This window comes from Dama dama, chromosome 5, assembly GCF_033118175.1.
Source record: "Dama dama isolate Ldn47 chromosome 5, ASM3311817v1, whole genome shotgun sequence".
NCBI classification, from domain to species: domain Eukaryota; kingdom Metazoa; phylum Chordata; class Mammalia; order Artiodactyla; family Cervidae; genus Dama; species Dama dama.
Window position 1 is genome coordinate 103,108,954 of NC_083685.1, and position 19,586 is coordinate 103,128,539.

At 39.1% G+C, this 19,586-nt stretch overlaps 1 protein-coding gene across 19 annotated transcripts in view; it reads left to right on the top strand.

The window, feature by feature from the left end:
* Window positions 1-19,586, top strand: part of NCOR1 (nuclear receptor corepressor 1) — a 115,291-nt gene that overhangs the window by 38,970 nt on the left and 56,735 nt on the right. For 13 of the 19 annotated variants that reach the window (XM_061143562.1, XM_061143565.1, XM_061143558.1 and 10 more), the window contains exons 7-17: window positions 3,798-3,854; window positions 4,395-4,447; window positions 4,781-4,807; window positions 6,835-6,901; window positions 9,182-9,354; window positions 10,517-10,607; window positions 12,642-12,820; window positions 13,270-13,324; window positions 13,995-14,096; window positions 17,134-17,261; window positions 18,791-19,008. In XM_061143562.1, coding sequence (XP_060999545.1) covers window positions 3,798-3,854; window positions 4,395-4,447; window positions 4,781-4,807; window positions 6,835-6,901; window positions 9,182-9,354; window positions 10,517-10,607; window positions 12,642-12,820; window positions 13,270-13,324; window positions 13,995-14,096; window positions 17,134-17,261; window positions 18,791-19,008 — 1,150 coding nt within the window. The remainder of the gene's footprint in view (window positions 1-3,797; window positions 3,855-4,394; window positions 4,448-4,780; window positions 4,808-6,834; window positions 6,902-9,181; window positions 9,355-10,516; window positions 10,608-12,641; window positions 12,821-13,269; window positions 13,325-13,994; window positions 14,097-17,133; window positions 17,262-18,790; window positions 19,009-19,586) is intronic. The other 6 variants (XM_061143553.1, XM_061143561.1, XM_061143569.1 and 3 more) reach the window with 3 other exon arrangements.

The window sequence follows — 19,586 nt, forward strand, 5'->3', positions numbered from 1 at the left end:
AGTAAATAAGGATCAGAGCTGGTGATGATGGAAAAGGATTTTATAAAACACTGGATTCTTAGTATGAGTTACTTTTTCAAGTATGTTGAATCCAGTGATATTTATTAATTGAATTGCTTAATTAGCCTTCTCTTACAGGCTTAATAAACAGTTCCAGTGTTAGTGGGTTATGTGGTTGCCTGACTAGGATGTGACAGAGAATTCGGTTTGTGTTTAATTTATATATGTGTGCTCTTTTTCGTTAGTGTGGTACGTTTTCCTCGATGCCCATCAGCAGAGCCAAAAGTTCCTTTTGGACCTCTTCTTGCCATTTCATCATTTATACACTCAGCTTGTTACACATTCTGTGTACAAGAGAAGAACCTAGCTTGAAATCTGTGTTAATATTAGACTTACAGTGAAGATTGTTTTTAACTCAGTAACCATAGAAATCATCTTTTAAAACAAATTCCTTTTGTATCCGCTGTAGCTAGTTGTCTGCTGTGGTAGTGCTTGTGCAGTAGGCCCTAGATGGTAGCGGGGGTCCCCAGGGGTCAGGGTGGAGGTCCTCGGAGGCGGAAGTGGAGCATGCAGACTTCCTCACTCCTGACCCTTACCCAAACCTTGCTCCTCGCCAGCTGCCTTTTGTCAGACCTTCACCCCATCTGTGCTTCTTTTCATGAATGACCTTACCCATTTTGACACAGAAGGCAGAGAGCAGTGGTGGGCGACAATGGTTGTCCCCCTCTTGTTTGTCAGCAGCACATGCTGGTTGCAGTTAAGCCTAACATGTCTTGAGAGACTGGGACCATGATCTGAGAGGCAACTTCTTTTATTTAGGACGTTAGTGGGAAGCAGAAAACTGCTCACGCTGATGGTTAGCTTTAAAACTGTCTTACTGAGAGAAAAAGTGCTCTGCATCATAGTTAAACTTGAGGCCAAGATTCATTTAGTCTCTAAACAGACTCTTCTGGACTATTTTTAATAGTTTAATTTGCTGTCACCCTTCCCAGTTGTAGATCCCAAAAATATTTGTCAGTGCTCTAATTTCAGTGTTCTAATATATATTGAAAGAGGGATGTGAAGTGTAGTTTTCAGAAACATTTATGTTTTGGTTGAATGATTTGCAAGTTACTGTGGCACTGGTTTCACTAGAAGAGAGAGAGATTGACAGTAGCAAATGTACTCAGTGCCAAAAACCCCTGGTCACCGAGGCCATTGTCCTGGAAACTATCGATTTCTCTCTTTTTGCTACTCTGCAGATTCGGTTAATCAATGAGGAGCCTCAGTCCTGCCTCCTGAGTGTTGGTCTGGTCAGTTGCTTCTCTCTTCCTCCTTTGGCACTAGCTTATTTTAAGCCATCACCTTGCATAGGTACTGAGTTTCTTTCCTTCAGTCTTTTTTTTCTTTCTAATCTATCCTTCATATTTGAGATCCCCAGTGTGATTTCCAAATAGCACTTTTTGCTGATTCCCCCCTTTCTCCCAAGTAGCCCAGCCTTTTCATCAGGGCTCACGTGCCTGCCTGGCCAGCCTGCAGGCCTGGACTCCTTTGTTAGCACTACCAGAACAGGTGTGAGTGTCCCCTCGATGACAGTGCTTTTTGCACTGTGATGTTGCCTCAGTGACAGGCGTCCCTGTGTTGCCTGTCTTGTCTCTTGAGTGTAATCACTTCAGGACCCACCGCAAGGATCATTTTCTCTATGAAGCCTTCCAAGACTCCTTATCCTCCTACACCAGGAAGTCAGTCTTATTCATTGTTTCCTTAGGGTCTAGCAGGTGCTTGGCACATGGAACATATTCAGTGTATGTTTGAGGCATTAATTACTTCTATCTGTAGATTTAGAACAAAGTTATATTATGTAAATGTGAAGGTTGTAAATTAAATATTTCTGCCAAACAATTGATAGTTTAATCTGTTCCTAGCAGTTAAGCCAACGTTAAGTCAAATATTTAATAAAATTTTGCAAAACTTAAATCTTGGGATATGCAAACACCTTCTAAATATCAGCTTTAAAATTAGTCCTGAAGAGGTAAGTGCCTTTAATTAATAGGATACCAGTAAATATTTGCCATAACATAATTTCCCTCTTGTGTACCAGTATTATTTTTACGGTTCCACTTGGCCTGCCTGTTCTTGGTGTAGACTCTGTGTAGTGGTAGAGGGCCTCGAGAAGGCAGATTGAAAAACTGGCAAGTGTAGATTATCTAGAGAGAATTCATTGAAGGTGCTAGATATTTCCAAATTTATCACCTGTGATTATGTTATTTGTGTGTTATTTAATACACACCTTAAAGTTAGTAAATTTGAATTTTCTGGTATGTACATTTGGCTTTTTGAGACCAGTTGTTCTCAACTGCAGACTTTTTTGATTGTTATAACTTGTAGGGGGGTGGAGTGCTGGTGGCATCTAATGGATTGAGGCTGGGGTACTGCTGAGTAGCCTATAATCCCCAGGGCAGCCCCCATAAGAAAGAGACATCTGGCCCAAAATGTTAATAGTACCAAGGGCGACAAGTCTGCCTTAAAATTGTCAATAGAAATAGAGTTCACTCTGCACATTTTATGGGTTGTTACAATTTTGTATTTGACATTTTTGATAGGTTTATTTCTTATCTCAATAACATTTTTGAGTTTCTTGGAGTTCAAAAAGTACATTACACTACTTTGAGCTTTCTACACTGGTTAAACATACTTCTTTTCATGTAATATATGCTAAGTAAATCTTTGACCAATTGACTGATAAATGAATAGGAGAATGTTTATTTTAAGGGAGCATCTTTCTTTACACTTGGGGATCCTGCTTGATTTCATTCCCATCAGAAGTCCTGGCGAGTTCCCAGCCCCAGTGTGTGGACAGTGGGAGTCTGTAGTGGACAGGGAACCCTCGTGACCAATGAGCACGTGCTGGGCAGGGAGAGCTGAGAACCTTGACACTGTTGCCGGATGTAGAATTCCAGCTTAAACAGCTTGAGTGTCGAATTTTGTTGTATTTAATTTGTCTATTAAAGGTAGATAGCACTTTGGTGTAGATGATTTAACTTTTGAAAAAGACTTGTGGTGGTGGTGGTTTAGTCACTAAGTTGTGTCTGACTCTTGAGACCTCATGGACCTGCAAGGCTCCTTTGTCCATGGGATTCTTCAGGTAAGAACACTGGAATGGGTTGCCATTTCCTTCTCCAGGGGATCTTCCTGACCCAGGAATCGAACTGGGATCTCCTGCAAGACAGGGAGATTCTTTACCGACTGAGCTATGAGGGAAGCCCAAAAAGGCATGTAAAAGTATATATAACTCAACATTTATTCGCTAATGAGTACTTTGAGTAATTCAAACTAGTTGTTTTCTCTGTTATTACCAAGGTTTTCTCAAAATTAGAGAATATGCTCATTATAAGCTTTTCTTCAAAGAGATCAGTTTGGCCTACCATGGTAAAGATTGGCAACTTTATGGTATTTTGTGTTTTTAAGTCATCTTTAAAGATATTAAGAGTTGAAGTTTTAAATATGTTTGAGGGATTCATTTCTAATAGTGAATCTCTGCTTCCTCTCTCTGGAATCTTATTAGTAATATCTATTTGCTTTTAAGAACTTAGCAATTCTTTGGGTTTTGCTTTCAAAACACATGTTCAGATTTGACTGATTTGGTGAAGGAGTTATGAAAACAAAATTAGTATTTTAGCCTGTCATATGAAAGAAGAATATAAGGATAAGTTTGACTATAGATTGGTCTTTAGGTAAATATTATTGAATTAGAAGTAATTTTGCATTTAGGTAAACTAATTTTTAGTTATATAATAAAATAATATTTTTATCTGTAGAAAAAAGCGGAAGAAGCTCATAAAATATTTGAAGGTCTTGGCCCGAAAGTTGAACTGGTGAGTAAAAAATTTTTTTCGTATCTAGTGCTCTTTTGGTAGCAGTTTTTCTTGGGATAAGGTGGAGTATGGTTGCTTGATTCAGGATGAGAATAATGTGGCCGGGTCAGTAAGGGTGATAAGCTTGAAATAATGTGCACAAACTTGGGACCTTTGCAGAGGCGTTTTCCTGATCATGTTTTTGCCTGAGCAGCTGTTAAATCACTGAGGTAGAAGGAGGAAGAAGTAATAGCAGAAATGGAAAACTCTTTGAATCATCTTGTTAGGGTAATAATGGCATTTAATCCTCCTTTGTCTTTCAGAGTTAAAAAATCTGAGTGAAGTGACTATGGGGTACAGTGGATTTCATTGTTAGCAGAGGGGGTGGACAGAGTTACTCAGAGAGGCCAGCTAAGTCTGGAGGTTGTGGCTGGGTATTTGTGTGTAGACCCATTAGCAGTACTTTACCTGAGCTTCCATTGATGTGTAGGGAGTGTGTCTTTGTCTCTTAGTAGACAAGTGTACAACATTTTATGTATAAATGTTTGGTTTATTTTATAGCCACTCTATAACCAGCCATCAGACACCAAGGTGTACCATGAGAACATCAAGACGTAAGTATTGATCATCTTTGGAGTTCTTCAGTTAAAGACCATATATTCTATAAAGAGACCTTTTTTACGTTATCTGCTGACATAGTACTATAATGTAGTGTAGGTGTGTTTTAGATTTGTGTAATTTGCTGTCGTTTTACTATATGTTATCTTCCTCTGGCTTTTTGGGGGTTGGGGTAACAGCTTTGAGTTTCCGAGGCCAAAAAATAAAATAAATGATTGCATAAAACTAGCTGGTTTTATGATCTGCTAGTAAAAAAGGTGGATACTTAACATTGAAATGGCTTACCTTGAGGCTTGAATTTTTTGCCTCCTGTTTTGTCTTTTTTTCAGTGGAGTACCTGCAAGGCGCATGATGAAGTAAGATAATGAAGCTTTTTCATTTAAGACTAGTGATGACACCGTCCCCCACCAAGCCACATCTGCCATTGCAAAGTAGAAGTGCCACGGATCATTTTATCATTATTCAAATCCTATTCTAGGGAAATCCCTTCCATGACTCTTGCTAATGACGGTATTTGTAGACCCTTCTGCCGTTTCATGCCCTGGTGCCTCGGAAGCGCTCAGCCCTCACGTGGGTGCGGAGACTGCTCCACAATGTAGCTGGCTTAGCCTTGCTCCTCCCAGACACCAGGCCTTTCTGGATGCACATTTTGGAATAAGAAAATAAGTGAAAAGAAAACCTAATTTCTTGATCTGATTGAAGTAAGAGAGGAAGCTAGATAGGTATCTTTTTTTAAAATTATCATATTTTAAGAGAATTTTAGATGAATTATTATTAGTTTGTAACAAAAATGTGATATTTCTTCTTTATTATATGTTTTATTAACTATAACCAGAACATTATACTTATTTACTAGTACAGTTACTAATGAGCACATTGATATTTATATATATATAATATAATTTTTAAAAACTTTTTTCTTACTGAGAGTATATGCAATAGTTGGCTACTTTGCAGAATTGGTGGCAAATATAATTTGCATGGTAGTATGCATGACAGAAACTGAAATTTGAATGATTTTAACTTTTGTTAAGTAAGTCGTTTATCATAGTCATATACCTAGAATTTTTCTGTGAGATGCTGCTGTGGTCTTGACAACCCTTAGAACTAGGTTAGGCAAAACATATAAAATATACCTTGTTTTGGAACTGTTTAGCTGTTCTAACATTTTTAAAAAGGAGAATAGCGGATAAAATCTAGTTGGCTACTTTTAATAATTTTTTTTTCCACAAAGCTTCCATTATGTTTGTGTTCTGTCTTTTCCCTGATAGTTGCTGCAAAGCAGCCCTGTCTGATTTATTTCATATTAGCTATCTTCCTGCTGTAGTGCTTAGCACACTGTCCTGAGAAAGAGTTCTTCATGTAAATTCTTAGGAACCATTGTTAATTATATTTATTGATTGTCCTTTGCTGTTGAGTAGCACATAATTACAGCGAGAGCAAACTGCATACATGGCAATGCTTCCACTGCACACCACCTTGTGAAGTACCATCTACTCAGCTACATGTGTCCGTTTGGATCGTTCAGTAGCTGTTCTGTCATCACCATCATTTGCTTTGTATGAAATAGCAAATGTTCCTTTCAGTAATTCTCTTTCATCTCTTGGCTCCTTTTCCATATAGCCAGCTCCTGACTGTTCATGCTTATTTGAGTGGAGCCAGTGTCAGTGTTAGTACGGAGTGGCAGATAACCCAAAAAATTACTTCTCCTTGCCTTGGCTATGTATTTATATTTGAATAATCAACTTGAAATCCTTTCTGGAAGTAGGTGGGGTATAAATATTTATATTTGAACCTGCATGCCATTGTTTTTGAAGGTTACAGTGCTTCATATTTGAAAAGTGAAACTGTTAAGTTATAAGGGAGGACTTGCTGTCCTGTCACGTTGCCCCCCGTGACTTCTGAGAGTGGACTGTGTTGTTTCTGTGCCTGAAGAAAGCCTCTGTTTAAGGCAGAGTCAGCTCTCTGTGTTGGTACACTCTGAGGAGGCAGGGCAGCGTGGACCTGTGTTAGGAGGAAACTGCGAAAGCTTGGCCTCCTCTCTACCTCCCTCCTCCCAAGAGTGAACCAGAGTGTTTACCTCACTAGGATTCTTAAGAAGAATTAGTAACTGTTACAACTTGAAAATAATATTTGCCTTATGAATGTAATAGTTGAAAATGAACTCTTTGTGTTAAAGCCTTACTGTAGAATGGGAGGAAATTTAGTCCTAATTATTGGAGGAGTCTTATTTTGCAGGGTGAAAAAATTAGGATTAACTTTGATTATATTGTATATTCTTAAGTGATCTTTGCTTGTTTTTCAGTGTCTCTGAAAACAAAGTGAATGCACTATTAAATTGTACTTTTTCTTAATGTCATACAACCATATTTTTCTCTTCTAGAAACCAGGTGATGAGGAAAAAACTCATTTTATTTTTTAAAAGAAGAAATCATGCAAGAAAACAAAGGGTGAGGTCCTATCCTTGTTCACTGAAATTTGTTCAGCTTTCCCGTCCGTGCTTCTTCAGGCATTCGCTTTCCCATTGTTAGTGAGAACAGTTCTTGACCACACTTGAGAGCAGGTGCTGATTTGTAACTATAAATGTGACTTAGACATCAATCTGAGTCTAGTAACATTTTGATATCACAAATCACATTTAATATCATTATCAAATTTCCTTGGTCATCTGTGTATAGCATTTTCATCTAGCCAAAGTAAAGAAAATGGTGAGTAGTTTAAAAAAACATGAAAGAGAAGTAAGATGATCTCATTTAGTCTCTTAACCTCAGACAAATTGGGTAAGTTATGGTCATGCTGATGAGGCATCACTGTTCTTTCTTATTAGAAACTGGGTCAGCTAAAGTTCAGCTTTTTCAAATTCATGGTGTTCTTTGTATTTATTATGACTTGCAGTCTAAAAATTTTGTGGTTATAATCTTCATGGAAATTAAGTTACAGAAAATATGATGCCACTGTTCTTTTATAGTGTGTTCGTAATAATTTTAGACTGTTAATTCATTTGAATGGTTTCTTACTGAATAAATGATATATTTTGATTCACATCAGAAATGAACTTGTACCTTGTATTTAAGGACCTGTTAGTTTAATGAATTATAAGGGTCACCAGCTTTTATCTGGTATAATTCCTAATGTTCTAATTTGCCAATCTGGGCCTTCAGATACTTTCTTAAATTATCAGTCTTGAATTTTTTTTTTTTTTGGCCAAGAGCATACACATTCAAATAAATTAGCTAAAGTATTTTTTTTCTATCCAGTAATTTTGTTTTAATTGTGGTAATTGCTAAATTTGCTATCCAAAGAGACAAACATAGAGGTCCAGACTTTGTTCTTATACTTCACCGAGTATTTAGTTATGAACTTTGTATGTTCACTGACTTGCTTAGTAACTACTTATTGGCAGTTTCCCCTTTTCCAAGAGTGAACCAAGGTGTTTTATCTCACCAGGATTCATAAGGAGAATCAGTAACTGTGTAGTTATAACTTAAAAGTAATGTTTGCCTTATAATTGAATGTAATAATTGAAAATGAACCCATGTATTATTCTACAAAGGGAGGAGATAGCCATGTGGCTTTAGCCCTCGGGGAGTCTAAGGAGGAACAGTGCAGATGAGGCCACGGGCGATTACTATATTGTGGTCATCCGGTGGTTCAGGACATCCAGATGACTGTGAGAGCGTGTAGGGGACAGCTGGCACAGAGGTGGTCCTGAGGGGTGTTTCACAGGAAAACCAGCCGTCTGCCAACTTGTACAAGGTCAGGAAGGGCTGGAAAGCGGAGGGAGCGTGGCAGGGCAGGGGAGCCAGGCCAGGTGGGGGCTCGAGGTCGGATGCTGAGGTCATCTGTGATGTGTTTGAGCTGAGGAAAGGAGTGTGCATCTAGTTACACCTCAGGGTGCATGGGAGCCATGTAGGAAGGAGGCAAGGGGGTGACTTGAAAGTAGAGCCAAATGAAGGTAGATTCAGGCCCAGGAGGTGGACGGGTGTTGAGACAGAGGGAGTATGGGGGACAGCGCTTTCCCTCTCATCCTTTCCTGGGCAGTCATGAGCCCTTTCACACCTTCTGTTGTTTTGCACCCACGGTTCTGTGCCCACACGCAGTACAGGGTTCTTTCTTCTCTGTTTAAAGAATGAGATCACACATTATTCATTTCTCTAAAAACATTCATTCTCGATTTCATGTAGTTTACTGGATTTCTTTTTATCATAGAGCACAACCAGTTTCTGCCTTTTCCAGACTGTAAAAATGTTCATTATATGGCATTATTTATAGTAAGAAAAAATTGCAAGTAACCAGAACTTCCAACAGTAGGAGGGTGGTCTAAGTGTGAGTGTTTTCTTTGACGATGGAAAGGTGACAACAAAATGTTAATCTGCTTGCCTTTGGGATTACAAACTATTTACATGTTTCTATTTATCATTTTCCATTTTTTTGACAATGAAGACTTAATTGTTACCAGAGTGGCTCAGCATGTAGTTTGTTGATTTGTGTAGTCTTAATGTTGACTAAGAAATCCAGCCACAATAGGCTGTGTGTGTGGATCTTTCATAGAAAACAGCTCCCTGTCTTTCTCTTCTTTCAGATCAAGGACACCTTTTCATTCACAGTTGAGTCATAGGCCAAATGTCCTTCTGACTTAGCCTTAAGAAATAACCTGTGCTTTTAAGTATTAGGTTTATCAGAATCACAGAGTTTAGTTTAATTATTAATTTGCTACGGGTATTTAATAGGAACAAAAAATCTGCCAACGTTATGATCAGCTCATGGAGGCATGGGAGAAAAAAGTGGACAGAATAGAAAATAACCCTCGGAGGAAAGCTAAAGAAAGCAAAACAAGAGAGTACTATGAAAAGCAATTTCCAGAGATTCGAAAACAGAGAGAACAGCAAGAACGGTTTCAGCGGTAAGTGGTTTGATATTTTTCTTTGAATCTTATTTTTGATCTTTCACAATATTTATTGTCACCTGAATCTAACCATTAAGAAAGTTCGTAGAGAACTTTTGTTATGTTTTTCCTTTTTTTAAAATAAATCCAATATAGTTGATTTACAGTGTGTACCAGTGTCTGCTGTACAGCAGTAACTCAGTTTCACACATACGTACTTTCTTTTCCATTATGATTTATCCCAGGATACTGAATGTAGTTCCCTATGCTATACAGTGGGACCTTGTTGCTTATCCATCCTATATATAATAGCTTGCATCTGCTAATCCCAAACTCCCAATCTATCCCTCCCCACCCCTTGGCAATTAAAATCTCTTGTAATCTCTTCTCTACGTCTATGAGTCTAAGAACTTTTATTTTGAATATAAAACTTCGTTATCAACTAGCAATATTTATGTCTTGGTGAATCTAATAACTTTTTATATTTAATCATGCTGTTGAATCTAAATTTAAGTGAATATGTTGAAATTCTTCAGTTCTTGAAAATGCTCATTCCTTTTGAAAGGACAGTAAGAATAAGACAATGTTTCCTGGTCCTTCGCTATCTTTCAGCATAATCAAAAGTCTTACTAAATTGTTTGCTAGTTAAGAAATTCTTTGTAATTGGTATGTAGTTTCTGATTTGTTTTTACTTTAGAGGACAAGTGCTTTTGCAAAGGTAGAATCTTTAGTTGTCTTTTCTGCTGTCTCATGTGAGTCATGGAAGCCCTGGTAACCACAGTTAAGTTGTTGTGAGGGGTGATGATTGGATTTTTGTTCCCCTCCCTTTATAAATGTTTTATGTATTTTTCTAAGTCTGCTGTCCTCTGCTGTGGGAGGACAGGAAATGAAAATGACACCAATAACTAGTTTTCCAGATGTTTCCCGCAAACAGTTCTGCAATTTGAATTTAGACATGTAACCTTTAAAAAGAAATTTAGCATTTAAATTGTTACTGATTTTATAGATAAATGAATTAAACATATTGCTTAAAAGTAGTTACTCAATAGCATTTTAGGGGGTTTTTTCCCCTGACTTCTAGTCGCACTCAGAAAGCAAATTGATATAAAAGTAATCTAATTGATACTTCTTCTTTATGAAAGGCCTTTAAATATATATGTAATTTCTCCCTCATATTTAGAGTTGGGCAGAGGGGAGCTGGTCTTTCAGCCACCATTGCTAGGAGTGAACATGAGATTTCTGAAATTATTGATGGGCTCTCTGAACAGGAGGTAAGACACTTAATTTATTTAATTCATGTTAATTGATTAGGCATTTTAGCTTCATACCCCATGAACTAAGGGTTTATTTGTATATATATGAGAGAATGCTTACAGCGTTTGAGTTTTTCCAAAGTACATGGCCAACCATCGAAGGTTTTAAACAAGGCTGCCCTGAGATCTTACCTGGTGTTTTGTGAAGATGGCTTTGGCAGCAGGGAGGCCTGAAAAGAGGTGAGGACGCTGCTATGATTAAAAATAAGGGCTTGAATCAGGGCGACAGTGGTAGAAATGTGTTAAGAGGGGCCTGATAGGACAGATTAGTAGAAGGCAGAATGGATAGGACAGGAGTGGGGGGAAAAGACGAGCAGGTTAGAGGATGGGCTCCTGCTGCCGTTTTCCTGAAAGAGCAAAGGAGCCGGTGTTGGTGTGTTGGGTTGTGGACCTGAAGTTCATTGGGGGTGGAGTAGGGTGTGATCTCTAGCCAGCTGAGCCTGGGAGAGATCAATACGATGTTAATAAATCAGTTCTGAATAAGAATAAATTTCGGTTTCTAGCACTGAGTCTTCATAGCTGTTTTTACACTCTCTGAAGGTTGGTCCAAAAGCCATGTATTAACTTTTGCTAGTTTTGGTTTTAAAATGACTTATTGAAAACCTCCTCTCTCAATTCTGAAGGGGTGGTCCTCTTAAGTAACAATCAAAGACAATTATTATATTGCTGTACATTTCAGGCTTTGTGGCCGTGATCTCTGCAGTGATGACTAACTCTGCGTTTAATTTCTTTGCTTACTGTTTGAAACTGATTGTATAAGGGGGGCATCTGTAAGCAACCCAAGCTAGTATTAGGTGAATACTAGCTGAATGTGAAGCTAGTGAATGTCAGTGAAAGTGAAGTCACTCAGTTGTGTCCGACTCTTTGCGACCCTATGGACTGTAGCCTACCAGGCTCCTCTGTCCATGGGATTTTCCAGGCAGGAGTACTGGAGTGGGTTGCCATTTCCTTCTCCAAGTGAATGTCAAGCTAGTGTGAATGTCAAGGTGAATGTCAAGCTAGTGTGTCTGTCCCAAACTACATTTTGGTGTTTAGACAGACTGAAGTTGAAGGTGCTAAGTCACTCCAGTCATGTCCGACTCTTTGCGATCCCATGGACTGTAGCCCTCCAGGGTCCTCTGTCCATGGAATTCTCCAGCAAGAATACTAGAGTGGGTTGCCATTTTCTCCTCCAGGGGATCTTCCTGACCCAGGTATCAAACCTGCATCTCTTATGTCTCCTGCATTGACAGGCGGGTTCTTTACCACTTGAGAGTCCCTGTAAAATGAGAAACTCTGTCAGGAGTTGACTAAGGCAATGTCCACTGCTAGGAGAAGAGTTTCAGAAGACCTAGCCTTGTGTTGGGGTCAGTAGTTATAATTTTCGGTACAGGTTTTCTCATGGAAGTTTGTTTATAAACTTGAATTAAGTTTTGGGAAGATAAATTGTATAACTGAAACCAAGTTTTAGTTGAATTTTGAAGGATGATAGTCTTAAATTTGCAGTGGAAAGATTATGTAAGATTAGCAAGAAGTGTTTATGTCTAGTTAATTTAAAATTAATGACCTTAAGATTTTGGTTCCTGTCTGTGTATTTTTCTATTTTATTTTCTATAAAATGATGTTGAGACTTTTTTAAATGAGGCAATATTAATGTTAATAAGTGCTTCATATGGTCATTACTTCAGTGATCTGACATCATTGTGTGTCCTTTAGGTCTAAGATCCATTAGCTGAAGTATCTGCTGCGTTTAAGGAAAGAACTCTTCTCACATTGTAGTGGTGGATTTTAAAAAAATAGTACATGTACTTTCTGCCTCTCTGCCTCTGTGATTCACACAATGAGTGTTTATTAGATCCGTATATAATGACCATATGTTAGATGTTATGGTACCACTGCTGTTGTCGTTAAAGTGCATATGTGGTGTTTCAGTGTCTGTTAAGATAGTTATAGTCTGTGGTCCTCTTTAAGTTTAATTCTGTGTAAATTGCATTTCTTCTTTGTTTCCTTCAGAATAATGAGAAACAAATGCGACAGCTCTCTGTGATCCCGCCTATGATGTTTGATGCTGAACAGAGACGGGTCAAGTTCATTAACATGAATGGCCTCATGGAGGACCCTATGAAGGTTTATAAAGATAGGCAGTTCATGAATGTTTGGACTGACCATGAGAAGGAGATCTTTAAAGACAAGTAATTTAAATTTTAAATTATTCTCTAATAGAAGCTTATATGAGTTAGTGAAAAGTATTGGCATTTACTTGTAAATTGAATTGTTTCCCCCAAAACATGGCCCCATTTTGGCATTTGAATAATGTGGGAGGCAGAGAAGACAGATAGGATGCAACCTACCTGTAAAGTTATAGCTGGAAATGACACCACTACCCAAACCTGAGTGGTGTCAGAATCACTGGGGGTGCATTTTAAAGTTACTGATTTCTGTGCAATACTGTATCCCAATCCAGTCAGTTCCTGGTGGACTGTGCCTAGGAATCTGTGCCGTTTAAGAGGACATTGGCCTTTAGGAGTCACTAGGAATTAGTCTACATTATATTTGTATTCCCAAGGGCTTCCCCCACCTCTTTTTAAGTTGTTAAAGTGTGTGTGTGTGTGTGTGTGTGTGTTGTTTTTCTTTTACTCAGGTTTATCCAGCATCCAAAAAACTTTGGACTGATTGCATCTTACTTGGAAAGGAAGGTAGGAAATGGTTTACACTGAGATTGTTGATAGATTTGGGTTGGTTGCTGCTTTGAAGGTTTTGTGTGCTAAAGCACAGAAGTAGTTAAATAGAGTTTTTGCAAAGGGCTTGACACAGAAAAGATTCTTATGTGAATAATATTGTGGTATTTACAATCATATGATGATGATTCTAAGCACAACACAGACTAATTTTCATGGTTAATGAAAATGACCTGATACTCTGTTTCCCTAAAAACACACAGGTTACAGTGTTTTTCTGAACCTCATTAAACTTCTAATTAAAATTTCAGAGTCCTGATTTTCCCTGAATTTCTTCCACAATGTATTATTGGATGTTGGGTTTATGAACAAAATGTTTAAAGAGACATTTTGAGTATTTACTTATATAGAGGAAGAAAGAGAATTTAGTTACTGGTTAATAAGAAAGTGCTTAAATGTTTCTGATAGTTTCTGGTATCTTTTACATAATTTGTATTAAGACAGCTGTAATTGTCCATCAAAGCAGTAGATACTATATATATATATATATAGCCTAGATATGCCTTAAAGAGCTAGCCATTGGTGTTTTTCTCCAGTTTATATTTTGAGAACACTAGAGATTTTCCTTGAAGATGTTATTTGATTTTTTTTTTAATTCAATTTCATTGGATCCTCAATTTTTTTATAGAGTGTTCCCGATTGTGTTTTATATTACTACTTAACCAAGAAAAATGAGAATTATAAAGCCCTAGTAAGAAGGAACTATGGAAAACGCAGAGGGAGAAACCAGGTATGTTTCATTATTGTATGGAAACTATTTCAAGGTTGGTGGAATATAAAGATGAAAAATTTTATAATAGGGGCTTTCTCTGTAATTGTGCTTCAGGAATTGACATTGACCTTTCTATCAAATTAATTAGAATGTTGTGAACATGCTTTGATTATTTTGAAGTTAATATATATTTAATGTGTTGCATTTTCTATTTTGAACGCATTTTAAGTTTCTGGCATACCAAAATTAATGAGAAGTTTTATATTTTCATGCTATTGAAATTGTGCATGTCAGAGTTAACAGTTGTAATATATCTTAATGAATACACCACCCTTTCCAGTCCTTTGGTCTGTGAAGGGGACAGGTAGAGTAAGGTGACTAGAGTCAAGGGTTGCTTGCTAAAATACTTGGAACCTGATTGTTTCAGGTTAGCTTCAGTTCTGGGGTTGAAGCACTCGATGTCAGAAGCTTGTGTCTAATGCAGTGCAGTGTGTGTTTTCACAGTGGCAGTTCAGAACTTTAGAAGCTCCTTTCCTTCGAATAGCTGGTCAGCTGCCACCACAGCTCCCTCCTGCTCTTCTGTGTGCCTCATGCCCTGAGACCACTGGTGGGACGGTGGCACCTGTGGACGCAACAGCTACTGCCCTCATGAGTGTTCTGACATGCTTTGTTCTCCACAGCCCCCACCTGCCTTCCCTGGTCACTCTGATCTCCAGATATAGGTTCCCTCATGATGTGTGGTCAGAAGTGTCTTGTGTGTTCTGGGTCATTGTTTCCTCCAGAGCAATGCCACCTCTTGGGATGTGGTCTTACACCGCAAGACTTCAGAAAGAGTGTTTTTTGGTCAAGAAAAGTATAGAGTGTTTGATGAGTCAGCTGTGTAAAGGCTGTTGGAGGTTGGGGGAGTCGCGATGGGGGTGAGGGGCCAGGACTGAGACCCTAGTAATACTGTGAGGGGCATTGGTGGGTGGTGTGTGCAGAGCACAAATGTCCCCTTGCTTGTAAGGTTCTGCTGCAGGCTAGTTTCAGGCAGCAGGGCATGTGGGAGTGTTTGCTTACCTGAAGACCCTGGTTGGTATTAGGGCAGAAGAGTATTGGGGGAATACAGTTACATGTGTTGTTAAAACCCAAGGACAGTGGACCTCTTTCCTTGTCTTCAGCTGAGTTGACACCTTCCCATGGCTTCTTGGGGCTGTAAACTGTTTCTGGGTTATGCAACCCACTTGCTAGACAGATGGCTGAGTTTGTCATTGGTGTACCATCTTGTTGTTTCAGATGACAGATGAATGCTACCTTTGTGGGGTGCAGGGTGAGGTTACTAGTATTTGAAACAGGTCTTGTGACCACTGTGGTATACTCGAGAGTTGGGGTGAATGAAACATTCCCAGTTGTAAAGCAAAACTAGTCACAATTGGAGAGTATGCATTTGAAAATCTTGCCGATTTCTTAGTTTCCTCTAAGGTGATAATGCATACCCAAAAGAAAATGAAACTTGCAATTAGAAGGGTATGAAGCTGTGAAGGTCAGATAAGGCCAGCGAGGGAGTTGTGGTATTGAAACAATCTAGCCAAAGTGCCAGAGTGGAAGAGTGGATTCCATTCTTGGTGAATTGTGGAAATTTCATAGAATCAAGATCATGAGGACAGAAAGCAGGATTGGCAACAGTGGAAAGGTGGGATGGGGGGCACTTGAGTAGATTGCAGGGTCCTGGAGCTGATGCATGCCCGCTGAAGATGGTGGTGGTGATGCCCTGGGGGAGGTTCATCAAAACCTCATGGGCATGACCTGAAAGTATTTCACACGCAGGATATCATTTTGATAGAAAAGGCAGTGACGAGCATCTTGAATCTGAAGAATAATGACAAGGCCTAATGAGCCATGTGATAAAGTCATCTCTGTGTTCCTGGGAGACTTTGAGAGTCAGTCCTTAACACCAAATGATGAAGAAAGGTGTTATAGGCAGACTTTCTGAAATTTGTAAAAAGAAGATTTTAAACACCATGGTTGAACAGTGTTCTGGAAGGGGCGGTCAGGAACAAGACGGGTTCTGATTCTTCTTCCTTCCACCTGGGTTAGAAGAAGGCATAGTGTAGGACATTTTCTGGAGAAAACTGAAGAGAAATTATCTTAAGGAAAAAGCTAATGGTAGTTTTGGGGAGCCGGTAAAAGACTTTGAGGTTCCATCAAAAATTAAGGAAAATTTTGCTTTGTTTTGGGCAAAGGTGTGAAAATGTTGGGTGTGCTGAGGGTAGCCTGAGCACAGACCCTGTGGGAAGGGGCAGAGGCTGGAAAGAGGTACTGTGCCTGGGATGGTCCTGTTTGGTTAGGCCGTTGGATTTCTTCAATGAACAAACGTAATAGAACTCAACACAAACTTAATTTTACTTTTCTCTCAGAGTCACAATTCTAGTAGTCGAGACAGCAAAGATTTAAGGGTCCATATCTTATCTCTCCCAGTCTTTGTTATATGTTTATTTACAGTCATTTAGTTGTAATTACAGCTTAGATATATTTGAGTGTTTACTTTTCACTTTGTTGTATCCATAGTATTTTTCTAAATTGCTTCATTCTTGATTATGACCATGACTGTCTACTATTCTGGTAAATGAATGTTTCCCCAAAGACAAACAACATAAAGAGGTTTCTTGTAGTATTATCCATAATGATGAAAAAATTGGCAACATGTTAAATATCTAATACTAGGGGCAGTGGTTTGATAAATTATAGTTTATCAAATTTCACAGCAGAATTGAAATGTTTAAGTGACAGATTAGATGTTGGAATTAGAGTACCAACCTCAGATTTCTAAGTGGAATCCTAACATTGTCACCTCTCTGGATCCAAACACAAGGAGCATTTGTGTGTGTGTACCCTTGTAAGCAATACATACAGACTGCATTAAAGAGCTTTCAACTGATTTTTAATGCATGACCCCTGGTTACATTGTGGAGGATTAATTAATAAGTTTAATTTGTTGCATAGATACTTATTATCATTACAATTTGAAGAGCTGTTTCTTTTACTTTCCAACTTTACAAATGATGGTTCATTCTAGCAGCAAATTGCCCGACCCTCACAAGAAGAAAAAGTAGAAGAAAAGGAAGAGGATAAAGCAGAAAAAACAGAAAAAAAAGAGGAGGAAAAGAAAGATGAAGAAGAAAAGGATGAAAAGGAAGACTCTAAGTGAGTTAGTTAAATATTATTGTTATTTGAAAATAATGAGATTGAATCTATTGAAGGTGTAAAATTTTAGATTTTAGAAAAATCAATGGGATGTGTGCTTTGTTGCCTAGTGGTTATTTGACATAATTAAGGGGTGGAATAGTCTAGTAAGTATAACTTTTGGATTGATGGACTTATTTGCCAGATATGACCTAGTATGTTTCAGAAGGGATGGACTAAATAATACATAGTAGTAGTTGCTTGTGTAGTTGTTCGTTTCTTTTTAATATTTATTTTGTTATTTCTCTAATCTTCTTGGAAATACTGAAGGTTTGTCTGATTTAGAGGCAGTTAAAACAGCCTAAATCATTTGTCATGGTTTTTAAAGTGTTGAATACTCATGCTATTCTAATTTTGTACTTTAGGAAGAAGAAACGTATAGTTTTTTGTTTTTCTATTTTTTTTTTTTTTTTTACTTATTCAGATAAAACATTTGTTCTCACCACGTGATCAGTGGTTATAAGTTACTCATAAGTGCTTATAAGTTACTGCCACATCTCGTTTTGACTTTGTTCTTAAAATCCCTGGTTTGTCTAATGAGTGCTCATATACTGCTTCTGAGAGCTCAGTCTTCTGGAGGGTGCAGAGACCTGTATGACGTGTACTCTTCTCGGGCAGTTTATAAGCCAGGAGGGGAATTAGGCAAGATCCAAGTGGGAGGAGAGGAAAATGGCCTGGAAGGCATGTGCGGAAACAGTAAAGTGTACTGGGAGACTGAAAAGAGCTTGAGATTTTCTTCTACCTGCATAGCCTAGAGGACTTCATGCAGGAGCTAGTGGTCAGTGTGGGTACAATAGAGGGTGTAGCGTGGATGGACAGGCCTCCTTGGGAAATGGCAGATAGTGGTTTCATTAGACTGGAACATCAGACGCCTCAGGAGAAAAGTAGGAGGAGGTTGGGGTTCGATATGTACAGCCTTAAAGAAAGCTCAATGTGGACTTCACTCAGGGAGCAATGTGGCTCTGTTTGGGAACAGGTAGGATTAGCATTGTTGAAATGGTTTCCTGCCACAGCTCTTCTACTAGAATGTGGCTCTGTGAGCAGTTTAGGATGAATGGAGAGGTGGGGGGCAGGCGTGAAAGACTGGGGCTGGGCTACTGGGGCTCTGGACATGCACAACGGTGATAGAAACACAGGTGGTGGGAGAAACGTTAGTGAGATGGAAGGTTCACTGATGGGGAGTGACGAGTGCAGGAGAGAACTGCAGGCGCGGTCAGGTCTGTAAACTGGGTGATGGTGAGGGTGCTGGTTCTGTCGACAGCAGGCAGTTGGGGCCCAAGGGAGCAGGAAGCAGGGTGGGAGGGCGGGCATGTATTCGGCGGATTGAGTTTATGTTGATGAGAAGCCCAAGTGGTTATTCCAGGTAACTGAGAGTTTTTTTTGGGGGAGGGTTTGTTCAGTTTCTGTTTGAAGAATTTTCAAAGCTTTAATCTTTTTGGTGTATGTATACTTTTAAATCACACAAAATGTTCTCTGGCCACTGTTTCTAGAGAAAATACCAAGGAAAAGGATAAGACAGAGGGGACAGCTGAAGAAACTGAGGAGAGAGAGCAGGCCACACCCCGGGGCCGGAAGACCGCCAATAGCCAGGGCCGCCGGAAGGGCCGGATCACCAGGTCCATGACCAGTGAGGCTGCGGCGGCCAGTGCTGCTGCAGCCGCAGCCACTGAGGAGCCCCCACCACCTCTGCCACCGCCGCCAGAGCCCAGTGAGTGGACAGGGCTGGAGCGAATGGGCCACAATTTTGTTTGGGATTCCATTTCAGTGCTGGGGTGTGGCAGGAGGGACATCTGATACTGGCAGCCTAGAAATCCTGATCTGAAACTCTGGCCTTTACATTCGTTAGACTGTAATATCAAAGTCTTCTGAAAAACAGCACCAGCCCTGACCTCACTACCCTAACACCGTGGGTTTCCTTTGTACTTAGTTGTAATCCTAGTGTGCGTGCCACCTTGTTTTCTGAGGTTTTAACTGGGCACGTGTCATGAATGTTTTCTAGTTTCTGGGTGGTCTTTATTTTCACTTTTGATAGCTTTGAGATGTTGGCCATCTCATCCCCCTTTAAAGCTAACATAGATGGCACTGTAATGAAAAAAACTTGATTCACATGGCATTTTCTTTCTGTTAAATTAACCTTCATAGGAATAAATTCTTAGACAAGGAAATACTGGGTCTAAGCACAGGCATTTTTCTCTCTTATTAGGGACTATCTCATTAGTTTAAAAAAGGATCATATTAATGATGAGTCCTGTCACTGGTGGCTCAGTGGTACCAAGTTTATCATTA